Below are 19,035 nucleotides of genomic sequence, written 5' to 3'. Positions count from 1 at the left end.
TCCCACCAAACTGTTAAAACTGCAGGTAAATGGAATTGGCCTGTATATCCATTTTAGATCATTATTATTATTGTTAGTATTATTATTATTGTTATTATTATTTTTCGTTTTAAAACTAATTTTTTTTATTTCATTATTTCTGTTACATTTATGGACCTATTTTACATTGTGGACATATGTGTGATGGTCGTGTTCAGCACTGCTGTCTTTTTGTTTCTGGCTACTTGAAAGAAGAATCCAGGATGTCTGCACTCCCCATTGCCATTACTGTCATATCCCATGCCTGAAGGTGGCGCAGTTAAGCATGTTCTGAACTGGTATGACTGAACAGCTCCTCTTATAGAGTGTTTGTAAGCGAGTGCAAGGCCATTTTTTGTTGTTCTTAGAGTGAGTGTGAGTTTTTTTTTTTTTTTTTTTTACATTTTACCTGATCCATGCTGTGCTACTTGTTCCCCATCCAATCAAAGACTGTCCTCTATGTCTCTTATAAATACCATTTTGATTGGACATGTTTTGGACATGTCGAGCCGTGTATCTTCTGAAAGAGGTTGTTGTTTATTATTAGCTTTGATCTTGACCTAAGGTTTTGCCTCCATTTCACGTACTACAAACACTCAGGTCAAATATCCTGAGTTTGTGTTCTTGTTTGTACCGCTATTGTCATCAGTTTAGTGTTTGTGACATCGCATATTGATCAGATTAGCAGCGTGGAAAATTCTGACATATCATTAAATATTCACTTTGTGGGTGTCTGTGATACATGGGGACACCAGAATGGTTGGAGGGAATCTCCCAACTATCATCCACTCTCGCCCACTCTCACATACATAGGCAGACTCTCACATAATTATGCTGACAAATAGAAAAGTACTGTTTTTATGTTCTCGCTCAAACCAGTACACACCTTCTTTTAAGAATCCTTAGTGAGTCAAATGTCAGCTGGCTGATGAATGATCAAACACACGTGTGAGTTTCAATTTTGCCCTGAAATGATACTTAAACAGAAATCCATGTCTGTTTGTACCTTCAGGGTAATAACGACTTCAGTCAATTTAAAACGTAAATTATGAAAAACAGGGACAAAGATTTACCACCTTTTCAGCTACAGCGTTGAAATGATCAATATTATGAGATCCACAACTAATAGTATATGGATATTATTATGTAACGATGTGCTGCACTGTGCTGCAACTTGAAGTAAAATGTTTGGAATCCCCAAAAAAAACTATTCATTACAATTAAGGATTTATCAATTTATTCATAACATTAATTTAGGGAACATTTGTCTTCACAGATTTAGCTAAATTATAGGGATTGTTAAATATTCCCCAATGTAATAATAAAATAAACACAAATACATTAAGTTTTATGTTTTATTCTAATCAAATGACCTTTGTGTAACTACCATTTACAAGTCATTACCTACAGCAGATACATTTGATCATCCCTCTTCTGTAAAAGCTAGGCATGGTCACACATTACTCCTATGTGTTTTTTTTATATTGTATGAAATGAATATGGAGTTGTGAGAAGTGCATTTGTAATGTGAATACAATATGTGTGAAAGGACTTAATCCTGACTACATTAGTCTTTCTAGAAGCTGCCAGTGCCCAAGGAACCGGCTATTGTACTGACATGAATGGAAGAGCAGAGAGAGAGAGAGAAAGAGTAATTTATGCAGAAGTTGAGGAAATGATAGAGCAGGAGAGAGAGGGAGGGAGAGTGAGACAGAGGCAGACAGACAACAGACAGGCAACATAATTTATGCAGAGCTCTGAGCTCCGACACCACACTGTTTAAGAGGGAGACCATGAAAAAGACTGTTGAACTTGTTGGTTTGTCAGGACTCGGTAAACACAATGTAGTACCTATTATATTGAAACATAAGATGAGACATCATGACCCAGGCATCACACAATTCACAAATTAGTCAATTTTGATTGGAGGAAGAATTTAGTGGCTGATGAAGAAAAAATATCAGAATTAAAACATGTGTTTTAAAACATGATGAGCACTTAAGCACATCATGACACAAAGACAAAAACTCAAAGGGTCTGATAACACATAGACTGGTCCAGAATGTCTGTTAAATTCACTAGAATCATAAACATTATTAGGATGTATGATCTGATGTGATCAACGTAGTCATGCAGAGTGTGTGCAAGCTGTGGAGCACTGAAAATAAGTTAGTTACACATGTATGTGACCAGTATCTGTTGTCAGTTTAACTATAGATAGATAAGTTAGCCTAAAGAGTGGTCAAGACAAAGCAAGTAATGTTAGCAGCTATTGCTTCATCTCACTCATTTCAAGTAAAGGTTCCATCTTTGCTTTACAATAATATTCACCCGTATAGGGTTATTGTAGAAAGTTATTTTTGGGTATCGACTCTTAAATTACAGCACAAGCCATTTGTATCAAATTGATTGTGAATTACATTGCAGTATTGTTGAAAATGTATCCATTTTTTGTTCAGACCGCAGACAGTACATTAAGATAGGGATCAAAATGTCTGAAAGGGAGAGATACCCAGCCACTACTGTGGTTTTGTTCATGGTAATGAAGGAACATGTCGCCCAGTGCAGCAGTGAGGCTCACTGATGTGTTTAAATGGAGTTTGTGCAGCACAGAAGACAAACCAGTCTTCAGATACACATACAAAAAGCCATAAGAAAAATACGCAGTATTACTAGATTAAACCTTTTACTCAATAGCATGTGAGTTTAACAATGAAGGATTGCATGATAGTGAAAGATGTGCACAAAGTCGCACATATTTTGCCGTTGAATTTGCCAGGAATGCCATAGTAACAAACCACAAAACCGCAAACCACGAAGGGGGGAAATGTCCAGTTTCCCCTGATAAAAATTAAATACCTGGGAAAGAAGGAGAAAGAAGCTGTTTGAGGTGATAACTGCACGTCCTCTGTGTTGCACATTTGCCTTTTCTGGTTCCCAAACTTAAAACATGAAACTTGAAGCATGGCTTAACACAGTGTCAATACGTGACGCAGTTAGCTCCGTGTATGAATGTAGTATAGATGCAGTATGTAACTCAACCCCTAACTCATCACTCAGCTCATGTGTCGTGCAACTTATAAGTCAACGCTGTACATGGGTTTTAACTGGAGCAGAAAAAAAAGTGACACAGACTGGGAGAGAGATGAAAGAGAAATTAGGGATGAGATTAGGAGGGCGAGAGAGCAAGAGAGGAGTGGAAGTGGAAGGATGGTGAGAGATGAAGAGCAAAAGAGTACGAGATGGAGAGACTGGTGTGGCTAGCCAAGCAGAAAAGGCTGTCAGTCTCTATAAAAGATCTCCTCTGTCAGATTAGTATGAGGGGGCTTCTCGAACAGCGCCTCTCTCTACTATTCACTCTCGTGCCCCTCACTCTTCTCTTGCATGATTCTCTCACTCCATTTCCCTCTTCATGTCTCCCTCTCATTTGTCTCAGAAGAATTTGTTATCATGTACAGAACTGCTACTGGGTTTCTTTTTGAATGTCAGATTAGTGATTACTGATGTATTTTTACACACAAAGGTCTGCATGTGTCTATTCTTTCATGCAAATTAGGCTTGTACATATAAATTACCGTATTGTCCTGCTGCTGAATGAGCCAGTATTTGCTCTCAAGTCCTTCTTTCAAGACTAGCAATATCATTAGTGATAATTAGTCTCTGATAGGAGCTCTGTCTGAGAAAGAATGGCTGTGGCACAACACAGAGCTGTAGTTCAGACTGGATTCAGCTCCGTGAGGTAACAGCGGTGGGCAGTTTTCCCATTCTCACCCATCTATTAACTCTACTCGACACTAATGTTTTATGACACATCGGCCTCTTATAGTCCCCTATGCAATTCTTATTGATTTTCTCCAAGTTGTCATCCTGCTGAAGGTTAAAATTGCCCAGCGTTGCCTCTCATCATACATGTCCCACATCATTGAAGTGTCTCTAGGAGCAATTTGTGCTTGGTTTGTGTAACTGTATTCTAAATACTGTTTTAGATACACACATTGGTTCATTTTACAGGTGGCTAACTGTAGATTTCACTTTTCTGTCTTTGCGTTCAGTCATACCCAGTGAATGGTTTGGGCGATGATGACTTCAACATCCCACCCATCACTCCACCAACACTGCCAGAGCACATGCTGAACCCCCACCTCCCCCATGAATCCCCCTCTGGACCGTACCATCCCCTGGACGCCCCTTCCAGCTCAGCTCCACACCACCCCTACCAGCTGCAAGGCATGGATTTGCCTGGTATGCCTGGTGGCCAGGATGGACCGGCTATGTTAAACCAAGATGGGCGCACGTTCAGCCCGGATGGTGGCCCAATGACCAGTACTCTATCAGTGGTAAGTGGTTTTAATTAAGTCACACACTGTAAATATGTACATGGAAATGTAGGATTCACTAATGAGCAGCAGAGCTGAGGAGTCGTGTAGTCACATGTTAACGTTGGATCCATACATCTCACTACACATTTTAAGCCTGTATTTCCTGCTTGGAAATATGAAGATTTGGTGCTTTTTTTAATAACAAAACCTGTAACTTTCACTCTGTCTGCCCTTTACAAATACAGCATCCTGAACATGTTCTCATACACTGAAACTGAAGTCAGTATTTTGTTTCATTGAATCGTTGGCAGGTGGTTCTTTTAAAACTGTAACGCTCATTAAGAATTCAGTGTAAAACAGAGCAGACGCCTAATTTATTGAGTTCTTGTTTTCTTGGAAAATGTGACTGTACTTATTTTTTTTTTACGATCTACATAAAACTTCAAATGCAGTTGTTCTGTTCAGAAGCTTAACCATCAGACCAGGTCAAAGATTATTCATTTTTAAACTTTGACAACTAGTTGTGGGAAATACGACCTTTTTTTCTTTCTCAACTATGTCCTGTCAGAAGCAGTTATTGGCCCATATTTAGTAAAAAAAAAAATGGTGATCATATAATACACAACAAGTACAAAGATAGAGAGTAAATTTAGTTTAATTAGCCACACGAAAAAAATGTTCTGCGTGTTGCGTGTACTGTACTAAAAATCTCAGATTTGCAGTGACAGCCCGCGGGAGTCTGTTAAATGTATTCTTACATATTTCATTCAGTTTAAATGTGTGAAATAGCATATTGCCCAGGGCAGTGTTATTTGAAGGCCAATCATGACAGCTGGTCGATCTGACATTTGCTTCATATTTTAAGTCTTCATTTCACAGTAAAGTGAAAATCTTGCTTTTAGCTGTGACATTCAGATGTGGCTGACTGTGTCATACAGTTAAGAAATGAAAGCTAGACCCGAGACTCGCAGTTACTTCAACTGTCATAGAAACCATCGGTTCAGAGGGCTGGCGTGTGTCTAAGTCTCAGTATCTGTTATAAAGATCGCTACCATTTTATCAACAATGAAACTTTCTCACCTCCCACTCTGGGTCTTTTCAGTTCTTCTGTCGTTTGTTTCCATCTGTGTATTAAATGCCCCTGCTATAATATTGTCAGTGTCAGTTTGAAACAGCACAAAAGTCCATCAGCCCTGATATTAGTTGAATTAGAAAAGCTATTTAGCAACACAATATAGACTTGTGTAATAACTTTTAATTCAATTCAGTTTTATTTTTTCCCCTTCTTTGCTTGTGATTAATCTGCCTTTTAATGATGGCCTGAAGGAAAGGCTGTATTTTTTATCCTCTCTCTCCTACCCTCTACTTAATTTTTACATTTTAATACCAACATACATTTACTACCAGGCCATGAATTATGGTTGCTTAGCAACCATGCTCGTTCCAGCCTAATCAGAGTTGTGGAGTCTGGAAAGACTCATGTCCATGTGTGTGTCTTATTCGTAGAGGAGCGGGCACCATTCAGTTGCACGTAATATTAAGATGTAAACTACTCTGTTTTTCTGTTCGGCTGCCGTCTGAAGTGTGACTTTCTTAAAAGAGAAGCTTACACAATTTGTGCTCTTGTACTCAGGATTTGCAACAATTATTTTATTGTTAGGGCATTCGTCTCAAATCAGTAAGAAATGTTAGAAGGTACCTTGGTAAATCTTACAGAAAATGTGGATCAGCAGTGTTGCCATACAACATGAAAGTGTTTGCTGCCCATCCTGACATTACAGTTCCAGCACGTTTTCTCATTTTAAAATAAATCTATTCTGTTCGATTAGTCAGAAATAAATGTGTGCAGTATGCTGGGGCAGCCACATTCTTAAATATTCTTAAATATGAGTTCTTAACTTAGTAACTGAAATATTTGGATGACAAAACAAGAATTTTTGCAGTGCTGTAGAGCTCGACAACATTATTTTTGGTATTTTATAGATTGAACTGTGACAGCCATAGTTCAAATAATAAGCAGACTTTTGTGCAACAGTGTGGTTTTGCATTGAAGCATTGTGTGAGGCACTTTTCTGCATGGGATGTGATATGATTTCTTTCCTCTCCTTGTCACTGACGTCTGAGGGAACTTAACCTCAAGTAATCACAGTGGCATCATAGTCATAATCAGCTCCATGACAACATGGCAAACTCCATCCATGATGAAGACAACGTGAGACAGTCAGAAACTCACTGGACCACTCAGTGAAAACGTTTTCTCCGGAAAACAAAATCTTTAAATTGTCTGAGAGGCTACAAAAAAACAGATTATATAAATACATATATAAGATGACTGTGGAAATATTACACATTTAAGTGATTCATGTAAAAGAGTTGTCTTCATATTTCAAAAATTTGGGGAACCTTTTTTCCTTTGATTGTCAAACAAAGTGTTTATAAATCCCCCATTTATTGTGAAATATTTTCACTGCTGAATCACTCTGATTTAATTAACTTTAGTAATTGAATCCTGTTATAGAGTCATTTAGGTAATGGATTATTTGCTTAAATCAAGAACACATTCATAATTTTACCACCACAGTTTTCTTTTTTCTTTTTATTGAAATGCCATCTTTAACCACACCTATGTGAAGTTGTAATCTTGTGTGCAGCCAGAGCTTTTTCCCTTTTCATTACATGAGTCAGTCATCACTCAGCCATCAGGGGATCCCCCTCTGTTTTTCTCTTAGGCCACCTTCAGAAGTGACCCCCCTCCACCCAAAGGAAACTCTGATTGCTTTCCATTGGTGATGTTAGTTCCAAAATAGGTTTTAATTACTTACTTAGTTAGCCCCTGGAGCTTATGGTGTGACCTTATGCCCTCCGATTCCAGTCAGCAGTCGCTGCTAGAGATGAAATTAAATATCTTCTTTCCATTCCATTTGTTACTCTGCAGTTTCCTGTGCTGCATTTCAATCTGTTGAGTAAATCTTTACGATTTCAATTTTTGATCTTTCAACCTGAGCCAAGCACTTTAAATGATGTGATATTTTCAGTCGTCATAATAATAATGTTGTGTAATGTAATCAAATGTAGCAGTTTATTCATTGCGTTTGCTCTTGACAAATCAAATTTTGTTTCAGCAAATAAGAATATGTTAGATTTGTTCATTTAAATCCAAGTTCTTTATTTATTATTTCATCATCAATAGCTCAAAGAGTTTAATATTCATTCGCTCAACTCTGTCAAATAAATTTGCCAAAGGGTAAAAGAGTAAAACAAATTACTAATGACTTAATAGCTGTGACGACACAGTCAATGGCAAACCACCGCAACTATTTTTCAGCATTTCCACCAGCACGTACAGCAGTTTAAAACCTCTTCCCATGTTAGAGAAATGTCACTCAGCGTTCCATCTAAATACCACAGCGGCATTCAGAGGCTGCTGCCGGTAACTGAGTTCAGGTAATGTGTTCCCAAGAGGGGCACAGCACCCCACACCACATCCGTTATTATTCGATGCTTACTGAAAGGAAACTCTAAATACGCACTCTCCTCCGAGTTCCGGCTTCATATTTGTGATGAAATATGTCAAAGTTCCCACACTGAGGGTGTTGGTAGTGTTAACTTTTGTTTTCCTGAGAAATGGACAGATTATTACTGATGAATGACTCACTATGAGACTGCTCACATTTTGACAGTGCTAGGTAATACTAAACTGCAAAGTTGAACACTGGGCATACGTATAATCCATACAAAGATATGTATAATTTACTCAAGATTTTCTTTATCGTCTTCACTGACATTTGTTTTGAAAGACATTGCTTCACAGAGACACATAACGCATTCATGACATGTGTAACAGTAGAAGTGTGGACCAGACTGTCTGGGCACTTTATGTCCTTTAGTAAGCATCTTTCTGATAAATTACTGAGGCTTTGGAGGCACAAGGGAATAAACTAGTGCTTGTATCTGTCCAGTGTGAATCTGTACACTCCACATCTCCACCAGATAAAGTTATGTATCTACTTCTCTGAAGTGTAACAAATGAAGTTTAAAATCTCCACCGATGTACTCACACATGAGTGGGAATTGATGTTTAAATGGCTTCTGATCCTGTCTTCCCTCTGACCTGTATTGCCTGTTGCCACGGTTACTATCAGATTTCATTATTAGAGAATCCTGGACTGCTGCACACTGTACAAGCCCTGCCAAGCAAAGTCAGACAGCATATTAGGTGTCTCAGATACTGTCTCAGCCCAATATGTAATCTAAGATAGCAGCCTGATTTGTAAGCCAACTATGTGGTGTCTCAGTGACACACGGTGAACAAGAAGAAATTTAATGGTCATTGCACAGAAGTTACAACAAAATTTAGTTTGGCAGCAATCTCTAGTAGCAGCTTGATGTCAGATGTTTAAAAGATGATAAATATATTAAATATATATAAATATAAAATAGATCTCTGTCTGAAACAAGGGGGGTTAAGATTCCTTCAGCAGCTTTTCATAGTCATGGAGAAAAAGCTGTGTCTGTGTCGAGTCTGTTTTTGACCATTTGTTGTTAACAAATGTTGTGGTAAACAACACTGAGATACAAGCACAATGTAAATTTAAATGTATAAACTTGTTAATCTTCTGCTTGAGTTACTTTTTTTTTTTTTTTTGATTTCGGTCCGATGTTCAGTGACTTTTTGGGCTGCACTATATTACTCCTGAGGGAAATGTTAGGCTCTTTGGGTGCTAAATGCTGCACACTGTTCAGCCCAGTTAGTCGCCTTATAAAGCAAATGGGCTGGATGTGTTTGCAGACACTTTGGTTACACATCCAGTAGATGCTGAATAAGCATTTATCAAGGGTCCTGTTTCAATATCAATATTTCTTTTAGCTCTGGCCTCCAGCTATCTCTGATATTCTCTATGCTGCTAGCTAGATGTTAACTCTGTCTCTGTCCTCTGTCTGAAAACTTAACATACATTTGGTCTATTAGAACAAATGAATATGCTGAAAAATATTACAACCTTGTTTGTGACTGCACAATCATAATAATTCCATTAGCTTTATGACTACAGTGTGTGTTGATGAATGTATTATTGCTTTGGGATATTTTGGCTACAATTCTAAGTGACATGTATGATTTGCAGGTGAAAAAATATAGTGTATTAGATGGTTTTCCTCAAGATTCAGCACATGTTTACATGAGAGCTTTTCTCTCTTTCTTCTGTACACACATTCACACAAACTATACCAAACACTGACTTTATTCAACATGGATTTGGTTATAGGATTTGACTGCAATTCTATTATTGTTATCTAAGATTTTAAGCATATGTCCCTTTATTATTATAAATCAGATTAAAAATTATATTAATTTTTTTCTATGTAAGTAATATATTTTCACAATAAAGACAAATTAAAATAACAGGGTTTAACTAACCTTCCAGTACAAAGTGTGTCAGTTTAACTGCATTCTATCATTATACAGATTTATATTTACAATATACATTTATAGTATATATATATATACAAATGTGAGCTTTCTATTTCAATGCCGTGACAATGATGTTGGAAATGAAGAGAATATTTTTTGGTGGTTTTGTGCGTGTCATCTACCTCAGCCTTGGCTTTCTGTTGTTTCTAAATGACACAGACGAGAACACTTGTGACAGGTACCATATTACACTCAAAACGTGACCAACTGAGGTTTATTCGTTCTTGTCTCTGAAGTCTTCCGAAAGAAAAAAGTATATTTTGTAGCTTCAAAGCTGACCTCACAACGGCCTCAAAGGAAAATGTTTTATTTCCATCTCTTTGTAGTCTTTTTTTTTTTAACTTAACATCCTGTCTGTGCAGTTTGTTTTGACATTATCTGCAAAAAGTCATAAAGATTATGAACCCCCATGTGATAGTTCACAGAGATTTGGCAAAAGTTCCAGCTGCTCTACTGATGTGAAGAAAACCTTAAGACTGAAATATTTGGTGCATGAGGTGTATGAGGTTAAAACAATCCCCCTGGCATCCAGTTGATTCATTCCGTCGTCATCACTGTCCACACAGATGCAGCAGATGGTGAACTCGGACTCTCGCTTCACCAGCAGCCAACAGCCAATAGAAGCGGCGCTCGGACCCAGGAGCCAATCAGCCATGAACCAACCAAGCCAGTTGTCCACCATCAACCAGTCCCAACTGGGGCTGAACGGGAACTCCGTTACCCATAATTCTCCCTCACCTCCTGGAAGTAAATCCGCCACACCATCTCCCTCCAGTTCAGCACATGAGGATGACAATGATGATGGACTCAGGGTAAAAAGCACACTAACATACACTCAGACGTTTGTGGGTTATATCTCATAGGGTTGTAATAGCCATTTTTGTTCTGCTTGTGTGTATGTGCATGTGTGTGGACATAATGGATCCATTCTCGCTGCATATCAACAAGATAAAATCAGTTCCCTCACTGTTGGCTGCCTCACATTGAATCAATCTCTCTGAACCAAACTCACTGTTCATATTCTGGAGAAATGAAACCACTGCTGATGAATAACAATATAAAGTTGTAGGAGTGATTGTATTGGTGTAGCTCTAACAGCTTTTGTCTTAGTGTGATAAACTATGGCTTGTAGATAATACATTATACAGTCGACACATGATCCCTAATACATAATGTGCCAGCCTGACACATTAAATCTGTTTCAGATTTAATCAGTGCATTTCACAACATTCTATCCCTGTGATTTCTGTGGTGATCCCTACAAGAAGTGTACATTACTACTAATTCGACAGGAAATGAAGACAGACAACAAAGTAATTGTTTTTGTGAAAGTTGTTCCATTTAAACCCAAGTAAAATGTGTTATATTCATTTATTATTTCAAACATTATTCCTCATATTTGTATACTTGTATTTTTTAATTATAATTATATAGTACATTTCACTTTTTTCTTGGTTTACCTGTCACACCGTACGCTGAATAAATACTTAGCATTTAATTTCAGTTAGTCACAGTTGTATATGTACAAGTTGAGACCTATATTTAATCTGCATTTTAATCAAATGTCAGCATTGCACAAAATTTTTCCCTTCACTTACTCTTTACCTTTCACCTCTCATTAAAAAAAGGCAACATCCGCTGATTGTTATTGGTATTAAAATAACTCCGACCCATCAGAAATGAATCCTCCGCTCTCTTCCTCCACATCTTCCTCTTCTTCTACCTCAATGTTTTCACCCAAACATTCAGTGTACCCTGGACACCTAGGCTGAGTAGTACAGATGCAGTTTAGACGCCAATGGCTGCTCACTTGCTGCTTTTGTTGTGCTGTCACAGAGACACGACTTGTTTATCGTTTACACCACTGAAGTGAAAGGCTTCGTCAGTTCTCCTGACTGGCAGGGAGTTTCCCCGTGTCTTATCCGTGGCTGACTTATAACCCAACATCACACACACAGCTGTTAATCGCAAAGTTTTCACACCATTTCAGGGTTTCTGCATTGGGTATTGCTACTCATGCTGTTAAAATGGGTTCTGTTGTTTTTTTATTTCAGTGTGTGCGTCATCAGTACTCCACAGTGACAAAGCTAAAACAGGTTTACGGGTTATTTTAAGACATTTAACACATACAGATATGTGTACATTTTTAAGATGACTACATAAGAAAAATAGAAAGAAAACATTCTATAAAATAATATATATTTTTTAATCAAATTCCATATACTAGATCTACATCACCTTTTCTATCACCTATTTCTGAAAATATAAACTTGTCCTGCTCTGCTTCCTTTTTTCTGATCAGCAGGGAGAGAAGCGTCCAGCAACAGTGGACATCTCCAAGAAACCCAAAACGCCAAAGAAGAAGAAACGAAAGGATCCCAATGAACCAGTGAAGCCAGTGTCTGCCTATGCCTTGTTCTTCAGGGACACCCAAGCCAACATCAAGGCCCAAAACCCTAATGCCACCTTTGGGGAAGTGTCAAAGATCGTGGCCTCCATGTGGGATGGCCTGGGAGAGGAACAGAAACAGGTAGGTTCTAAAACATCCCAGCAGAGGTTTGGGGTCATGGCAGATATAAAATGTGGTCCACGCTTTGCTGCTCATCATAAGAACATACACTGCCTGGGCAAAAAAAAAAGTTGCCACCTGGATTTGACTAAGCAAATAGGTACGAGCCTCCTATTGGATAATTATTGCATGGGCCAATAGAACTTTCTGTACATGATTGTATGGACTGTGTTTGCTTCTTGTCTTATTGCAGCAGGCGTGGGAGGGGACTTTACAAGATACCAATGTGTAAATATGAAGCCAAGTTGGCACTGATTAAAGATATGTAATAACCTGCAAACAAAGTGGCAAGAAAAACAATAAGATGTAACAAAACACTTAAAATGTTCTTTTATTTTTATTTATTTTTCATTTTTTTCAAAAAAAAAGCAATTCCTAACACTAACATATACTTATATACATTCATTGACTATGTGTAATCTTAACCAGTGCAATTTGATAATTGCAAAGCTACATTCATATCTATACAGTAAGGCATCCTACAATAAACATTGTGTGTTACATTACACATTGGTGTAATGGTTAGCACTCAGTGGGACCTTCCTTTATGACACTGTATCTTCAACTAAACTTCACATTACGTTCTGCTCTGTTACATATGAGAAGGTCACTTTGGTTAGTGACCTGAATCAACAGTTTTTTGGAAAAGCATCCGCTGCAACAATCCTGAGACTATGAATCATTACTGCACTGGTGACACTCTAACAGAATTTCCAGTATTTGGATTCAGAGGCATTTATTATGCTGGGCATATGTTATTAGACAAATGTGTCTTAATGGTGCATGAGTACCAAACTACAATATCACAATGATTAAAATCAGTCTAATTCTGTTCCTTACAGCTACAGCTCACTAAGGATTTATTCTGGTTTTGTTTTTTCTGTATTCTGTGAACTGTAGTTGATTCATGTTAAGTAAAATGTTCGTGTTTCAGGTGTACAAGAAGAAGACAGAGACTGCTAAGAAGGAGTATCTGAAACAACTGGCTGCCTACAGAGCTAGTCTGGTCTCACAGGTGCTTTACACACACACACACACACACACACACACACACATATATATATATATATGATTCAAGTTTTGTTGTTTTGTGAATGCCTTACACACTAAGGTTAATGTGAAACCTGGGAACTGATTTTTTCATTTTTCTTCTTCTCCAGAGTTACTCCGACCCATCAGACATGAAGCCTCCGCTCTCTTCCTCCACATCTTCCTCTTCTTCTACCTCAATGTTTACACCCAAACATTCAGTGTACCCTGGCCACCCAGGCCAGCACCCTTCCTCCAGCTCACTCACCCACCCTCACTCACACCCTCACGCTCACCCTCACGCCCACCCTCACCCTCAACACCCAGGCATGTACATGACGTACCCTCACTCGTCACACCCTTCCCATGCCTCGAGCCCCGGCCTTGCCCCACACCTGCCCCCTCCTCACCCCCAGATCCATCCCCAGCTCCAGGCTCTATCCTCCAGAGGGACTGTACCACGCACCAGTGTCCCACACCAGGGAGCTATGTCCCTTGGCAGCGTGGCGGCAGCATCCACCCCCCCTCTCCAGGTCAGCCCTCCCCTCCACGGCCAGGCTCATCTGGGAGGGCTTCATAGTCCACACCACCAGCACCCGCAGCTCAGTGGCCACTCGCTGGGGATAACACACTCCCCTGCCATCACACAGGTCAGTCACATTGATTATGGGCGTATGTGCTCACCTCTATCGCTCTGTCCATGGATAGTATAAATGAACCTTCATCATGACATACTGCTGATATGGTGAGGATAAAGTTTTTACTGATGACATCTGTAACACCTCCCACGCCTCCTGAAAACCCTGAAAACGGCATCAACCTTTCAACATCAAACGTGACACTGGTATTTTTTGTCACCTTTCATAGTGGATAATGCACTTTAGAATGTTTTTTAAGATGGTTGGATGGTGATTAAGAAGTGCAGTGTTTCAATGAACACTCAGTGGAAATGTGTGTACTGAAAGAGGAGAAATGTCATGTAGTGACTTAAACAAAAGGTCTGGTTTGAAATAAATCCATAAATTCCCTTCTAATTAAATACAGAGGGATTTTGACTCTGCTATTGGATTTCTTTTACCCTCTGTTCTTTACTCCCTGGATGTGTGAAATACAGACCAAACCATTATTTATGATCAAGTCCTCTGATCAACCCATTAGTGGAATGTGGCCAGATTGTCAGTTTTCTCTACTTTTGTTTAACTCGTACCATGAGTCAGCCTCCGTCTGCCCTCTGCCTCTGAATCATTGACAACATCAAGAAGAGCAGGTGATATGAGGTCCAGTGTGAGACAGTGTGATCATAACTCTCCATCTATCCCCAAAATAGTTAAAGTGGGGGGATATATTGCCACTGAGTCCCACTTCCTATTCTATCCCCCCTTTTATAGTCCTCTTTCAAAGCCCACAGTCCCATAATCCCCTTTCTCTCCTTTTGCATATTTTTTTTTTTAAAGCCAAGGAAAAAGTAGAGGACACAGTGTCAGAGCTCCAAACTTATTTTTTCCTGCTACAGAGTGGGAACTGATGGGGGAAGGGAGAGAGGGAGAGAGAGGGAGAGAGAGAGGAGAGAGAGACAAAAGAGGCAGATGGGGTCTTTGTGAAGGAGTGAAGGAGAAGAATTTGCTCAACAATAGATGAATAGGTGAGGTAGAGGAGGAGAGGGGGAGGAGAGCGGGGGAGAACCCAACCACCTGCTGTCCTCCTCTTTCTCCTCTTTCACTCACAACACTCAGATTAACTTCCCTTTCAGCCCTTCTCTCTCTCTGTCTCTCTCTCTCTCTCTCTCTTCTCTGTCTCTCTATCTTTCTCCTCTCTCTCACACACACACTTGTAGACTTCGTCATTGCTCGCATTTACTCTTGCCCGTCCTCTCTCCTCCCTCAAGTGTCCTACGCTTAGAGATGTGCTTGCCTCCTTTTCTATCTCCTCCTCCTCTTACCTTTTCATCTTCATTTTTCCTCCACACTCGTCCTCCCTCCTGACAGATGATAAAATCAGCAAGGCACTCCAAACTCTGTAATTACTGCTGATGAACCTGTCTCCTTTTCACTTCAGTTACATTCAGGACTTCATTCACATCCCTGCTCATCAGAAACCATTTTGTCAAAGAAATTCTATTGGCTGGTTTGTTAAAACAGTCAGCTGTCTATGGACTAATTCAGACTGAAGGAGGAAGTAAACGGGCCACCATTCACACCAGCTCAAAGCCATTTTAATGCATGTAAAGGATTTTGCTTTTTAACCACTCTGCCAAGCAATATGACCTGTTAAGGAGCTTAATTATAAATAAAAGGTATGGCACAGTGGGTACGACAGAGTCAACCACCCAGTTTATACCTGTTCATACACATGTGCTTTTATGAATCTGTGTTTATAGTGTACTCATGAAGTTGTGATTTCTGAGCACGTTTATATATGCATATTTGTTTAAGCTCAGTTTACCCTAATGTGTCACGTTGGATGTATAGCCATGGTATAGGAGATTACATCATAGATATATATATATATATACGGTACATATATACCTGTGTACTGCTGTGTCTGTATTATTGTGTAATTACACCACCAAAACACTAGTCTCCAAGTGGCCAGCTGTGTTGAGTTTCAATCTGCACTTCACACAATGGTGAGTGGAACTGAGCGACTCATGTTGGAGTCAAAGTAAATAACTGTGGATCAACGGTTAGTTTCACTAAAATCACAAAGGAGAACTTTCTGTGCTTGTCCGGCCACTGAGTACGTGGACAAGGAAATGCAGTTCAGACCACTTACAGACGTTGTGGTTCGTCTCACCACAACCTGTAGTTACATTTGTGGGGACGTGCGTGTCAGGCTACAGTGTAGGGTCTAACATCACGGTGGCGCAGACCACAAGAGCTGTGATTGCAGAAAGATTAACTGAGGACATTTGTATGACTCGTCTTTGGTGAAACTTTATTCGCCGTTGATGTAAGTGAAGCAGGAAGTAGAAACAAAAATTACCCAGCTGTCAAAAAAGACAGAGCATCGTCTAGTGTATAAATAGCTCACCCTGGCGTAGGCTGCCTACATCTAGCTTCACTTTAAATGAGTCTTAGAACCACACATGTCCTGCCACCTGTATTGGTAGAACAGTGTACATACTGTATCTGACCAGTCACTCTTTGTATTTATTCTAGGGCTACCCTCCCTCCCTCCAGTCTGAGTACCAGTCAATAGGAGGGGGCATGCTGAATAGCGGTGCAGTGATGTCACCATCAGTGGACTACCACCATCTGGGTCGTCACACACCAAACCACCACCCGTCTTTGGACTGGAACACTGATTACCATGGCAATGGGTAAGTTTTACCAGCGTCCTGCCCTGTATGCCTGTAATGAGAAACATAACTATAGGTCGTATTTATTGACCTCCAGTGATTTCTGCCATAATGTATGGAGGCCCCAGTCATGGTGTGACCACATTTTTGAGGGTGGTAACAAGTGACCACACCCAAGTGTTGAGAGGGCCTTGTCTGAATGTGTTTAACTGGGCTAGAACTGGATGTTAAGAGACTCTATCTTTTCAGTTTTTGGCAAACCAAATTTCCAGGTCGGCATTTCCCTTCAGATGTTTCCTTCTTTTTTCTGTCTTTCCAGTAGAGCCGAAGCTTTAGTGGACATTACATGTTTAATTTATTCAAGTCTTTTCCATTACACTTTTCCACCTCAGTGAAGCATTAAGACCGCTGAGAATATGTGCTGAAAATAGACATAAATTAGTTAAGATTCCTAGCCAGCATGTTATTTACAGAGTGTGTAATATATTGTAATGTAGTGTTTACATATTGAAACAGTGACACACGTAAACTAAATACCTCTGGACGGGTCCCTGACTGATCCTCTCTCACATTTTTTTGTTTTGCTCTCTGCTTCCAGAAATCTTCAGAGAGACAAACCTCTGTATCTGAGCTAATCTCAGGACCAACTGACACCAAACTTCTACCAAGCCCTTCTACTGCCACACCATGGACCTCCAGCCTCTCTGTCCAGTAGAATAATGGAACATTTCTGTGTGTTATTTTCTTAAGGTACAAACGTGTTAAGAACTGACAAGAACATCTGTTATTGGTTGTGTCTTTTCTACTGACCGTTTACTTCAATAGGTAATGTGTAAACCAGCGAGGAAAGGAGGCAAGGTCCTGTGCTGCAAACCATGCTGATAGGTGTATATACTGTACTCCAACTTTTGTCTAATTTCCTGTCTGCTTTAAAATGTCTTATCTAGTTTCTCATTTTGTAAGGATAATGTTTACCATCAGGTCCAAAAGGCTCTGAAGAGCAAGTGTAAATTAATGTAACATAATTGTTTAAGCTGTCAAAAGGTTTTATTTCCTTTGACCTTTACTTGTGGTGTGCTTCTACACAAAAACCAGAAGAACACAGCAGAAAAACAAAATGTTAATAACCAAATACTACACAAATTGTGTGTCACTGGCTTCTTAACTACATAAATGTAAGCCTTTTTTTTTTTTTTTTTTTGATGCAGTATGGACTGAAGTTTTACACATTGTGTGTAGAGACATAAAACGTATCACAAGTCTGTTAAACACAGCAATGGCTGAATTAACGCTGCTTTATTCAACTAAAGACAAAAAGGAGAACGATCTGGAACAGGACCTGGAGGTGTTTGTGGCCTGTTCCACCAGGCACTGACTGTGAATAATTGTGTACAACTAAAGAACTTTCATCGTTGTACTGAAGAAATCTAATGTATTTTAGTCCTTGAAATAATCAAATGTCAATTGTTTGTTGAAGAAAAAAAGAAACAAAAATACTCCTTTGTGTGATGACAACTCCTCCTGGCATATGTCTGTTGAAAATATTGATTTGGATCCAAACTGTGTGAGTGTGTGATGTTTTAATGAGAAAGCAGAGTGGCTGATTTGGTTGCATGGTCTCTTTTGTCATCTCCATTTCTCTGTGCACAGAGGCTATTTAAGAAATTATAACTGTTGCTGGGTTGGCTGTGTTTTAATGTTTTTTAATCAAGTTTTGTTTTAGTGTTAATGATAATGATGAAGAGAGACGTATCTCTCTCTTTCTCTCTCTCTCTCTCTCTCCCGCTCTGTATCTCTTTGTATTAATGTGTTTTTTTGGCAGATAAAAGGACTCTGGGCAACAACAACCATGAAGATTTTCTTATTTTTAGATTCTAATAATGTGTTTGAGAATAAAGTCAGCGCTGCATTGATGTGCAGTCATTACTCCAAAACCTGCCTCTTTCATGTTGTTTATTTCTGAACAGTGTGGGACGGTTGCTTTAATTACCTGCACATATTAATGTAAACCCTTACCACTCCTGTGACACAGTGCACTTTTTGTCTTTATCTTGCCCTTTGCATTAATGCAAAGTAGTTTGCAATTGCACAACAAATGCTTTTGAAGTCTTGGAAAATATGTACTTTTACTTTGACGTGGAATAGGAAATATATAGCGATTCTTGTCCTCATTACCCACATAAACTATGTGGCTGTACTAGAGATGGAAATGTCTCAGTGATGCTTGGTATGGAATATTAAAAAGAGATTATAGCATGCTAACAATCGCTGGAACATGGTAAACATACCTAGAAATCATCAGAATATTAGCCTGTTAGCATTTAGCTCAAAA

General features: G+C 39.2%; 1 protein-coding gene across 3 annotated transcripts in view; it reads left to right on the top strand.

Moving 5' to 3' along the window:
• The window catches only part of tox (thymocyte selection-associated high mobility group box), a 37,071-nt gene extending 18,434 nt beyond the window's left edge, over positions 1 to 18,637 (top strand). For 2 of the 3 annotated variants that reach the window (XM_047590631.1, XM_047590630.1), the window contains 7 exons: positions 4,071 to 4,355; positions 10,374 to 10,619; positions 12,110 to 12,337; positions 13,311 to 13,391; positions 13,537 to 14,055; positions 16,564 to 16,724; positions 17,302 to 18,637. In XM_047590631.1, the coding sequence (XP_047446587.1) occupies positions 4,071 to 4,355; positions 10,374 to 10,619; positions 12,110 to 12,337; positions 13,311 to 13,391; positions 13,537 to 14,055; positions 16,564 to 16,724; positions 17,302 to 17,338 (1,557 nt within the window). In that variant the 3' untranslated portion in view covers positions 17,339 to 18,637. The remainder of the gene's footprint in view (positions 1 to 4,070; positions 4,356 to 10,373; positions 10,620 to 12,109; positions 12,338 to 13,310; positions 13,392 to 13,536; positions 14,056 to 16,563; positions 16,725 to 17,301) is intronic. The other variant, XM_047590632.1, reaches the window with a different exon arrangement.
• The last annotated feature ends 398 nt before the right edge of the window (positions 18,638 to 19,035 follow it).

Source organism: Mugil cephalus, chromosome 7 (assembly GCF_022458985.1).
Source record: "Mugil cephalus isolate CIBA_MC_2020 chromosome 7, CIBA_Mcephalus_1.1, whole genome shotgun sequence".
NCBI classification, from domain to species: domain Eukaryota; kingdom Metazoa; phylum Chordata; class Actinopteri; order Mugiliformes; family Mugilidae; genus Mugil; species Mugil cephalus.
This window is presented reverse-complemented; position numbering and strand designations above follow the sequence as displayed.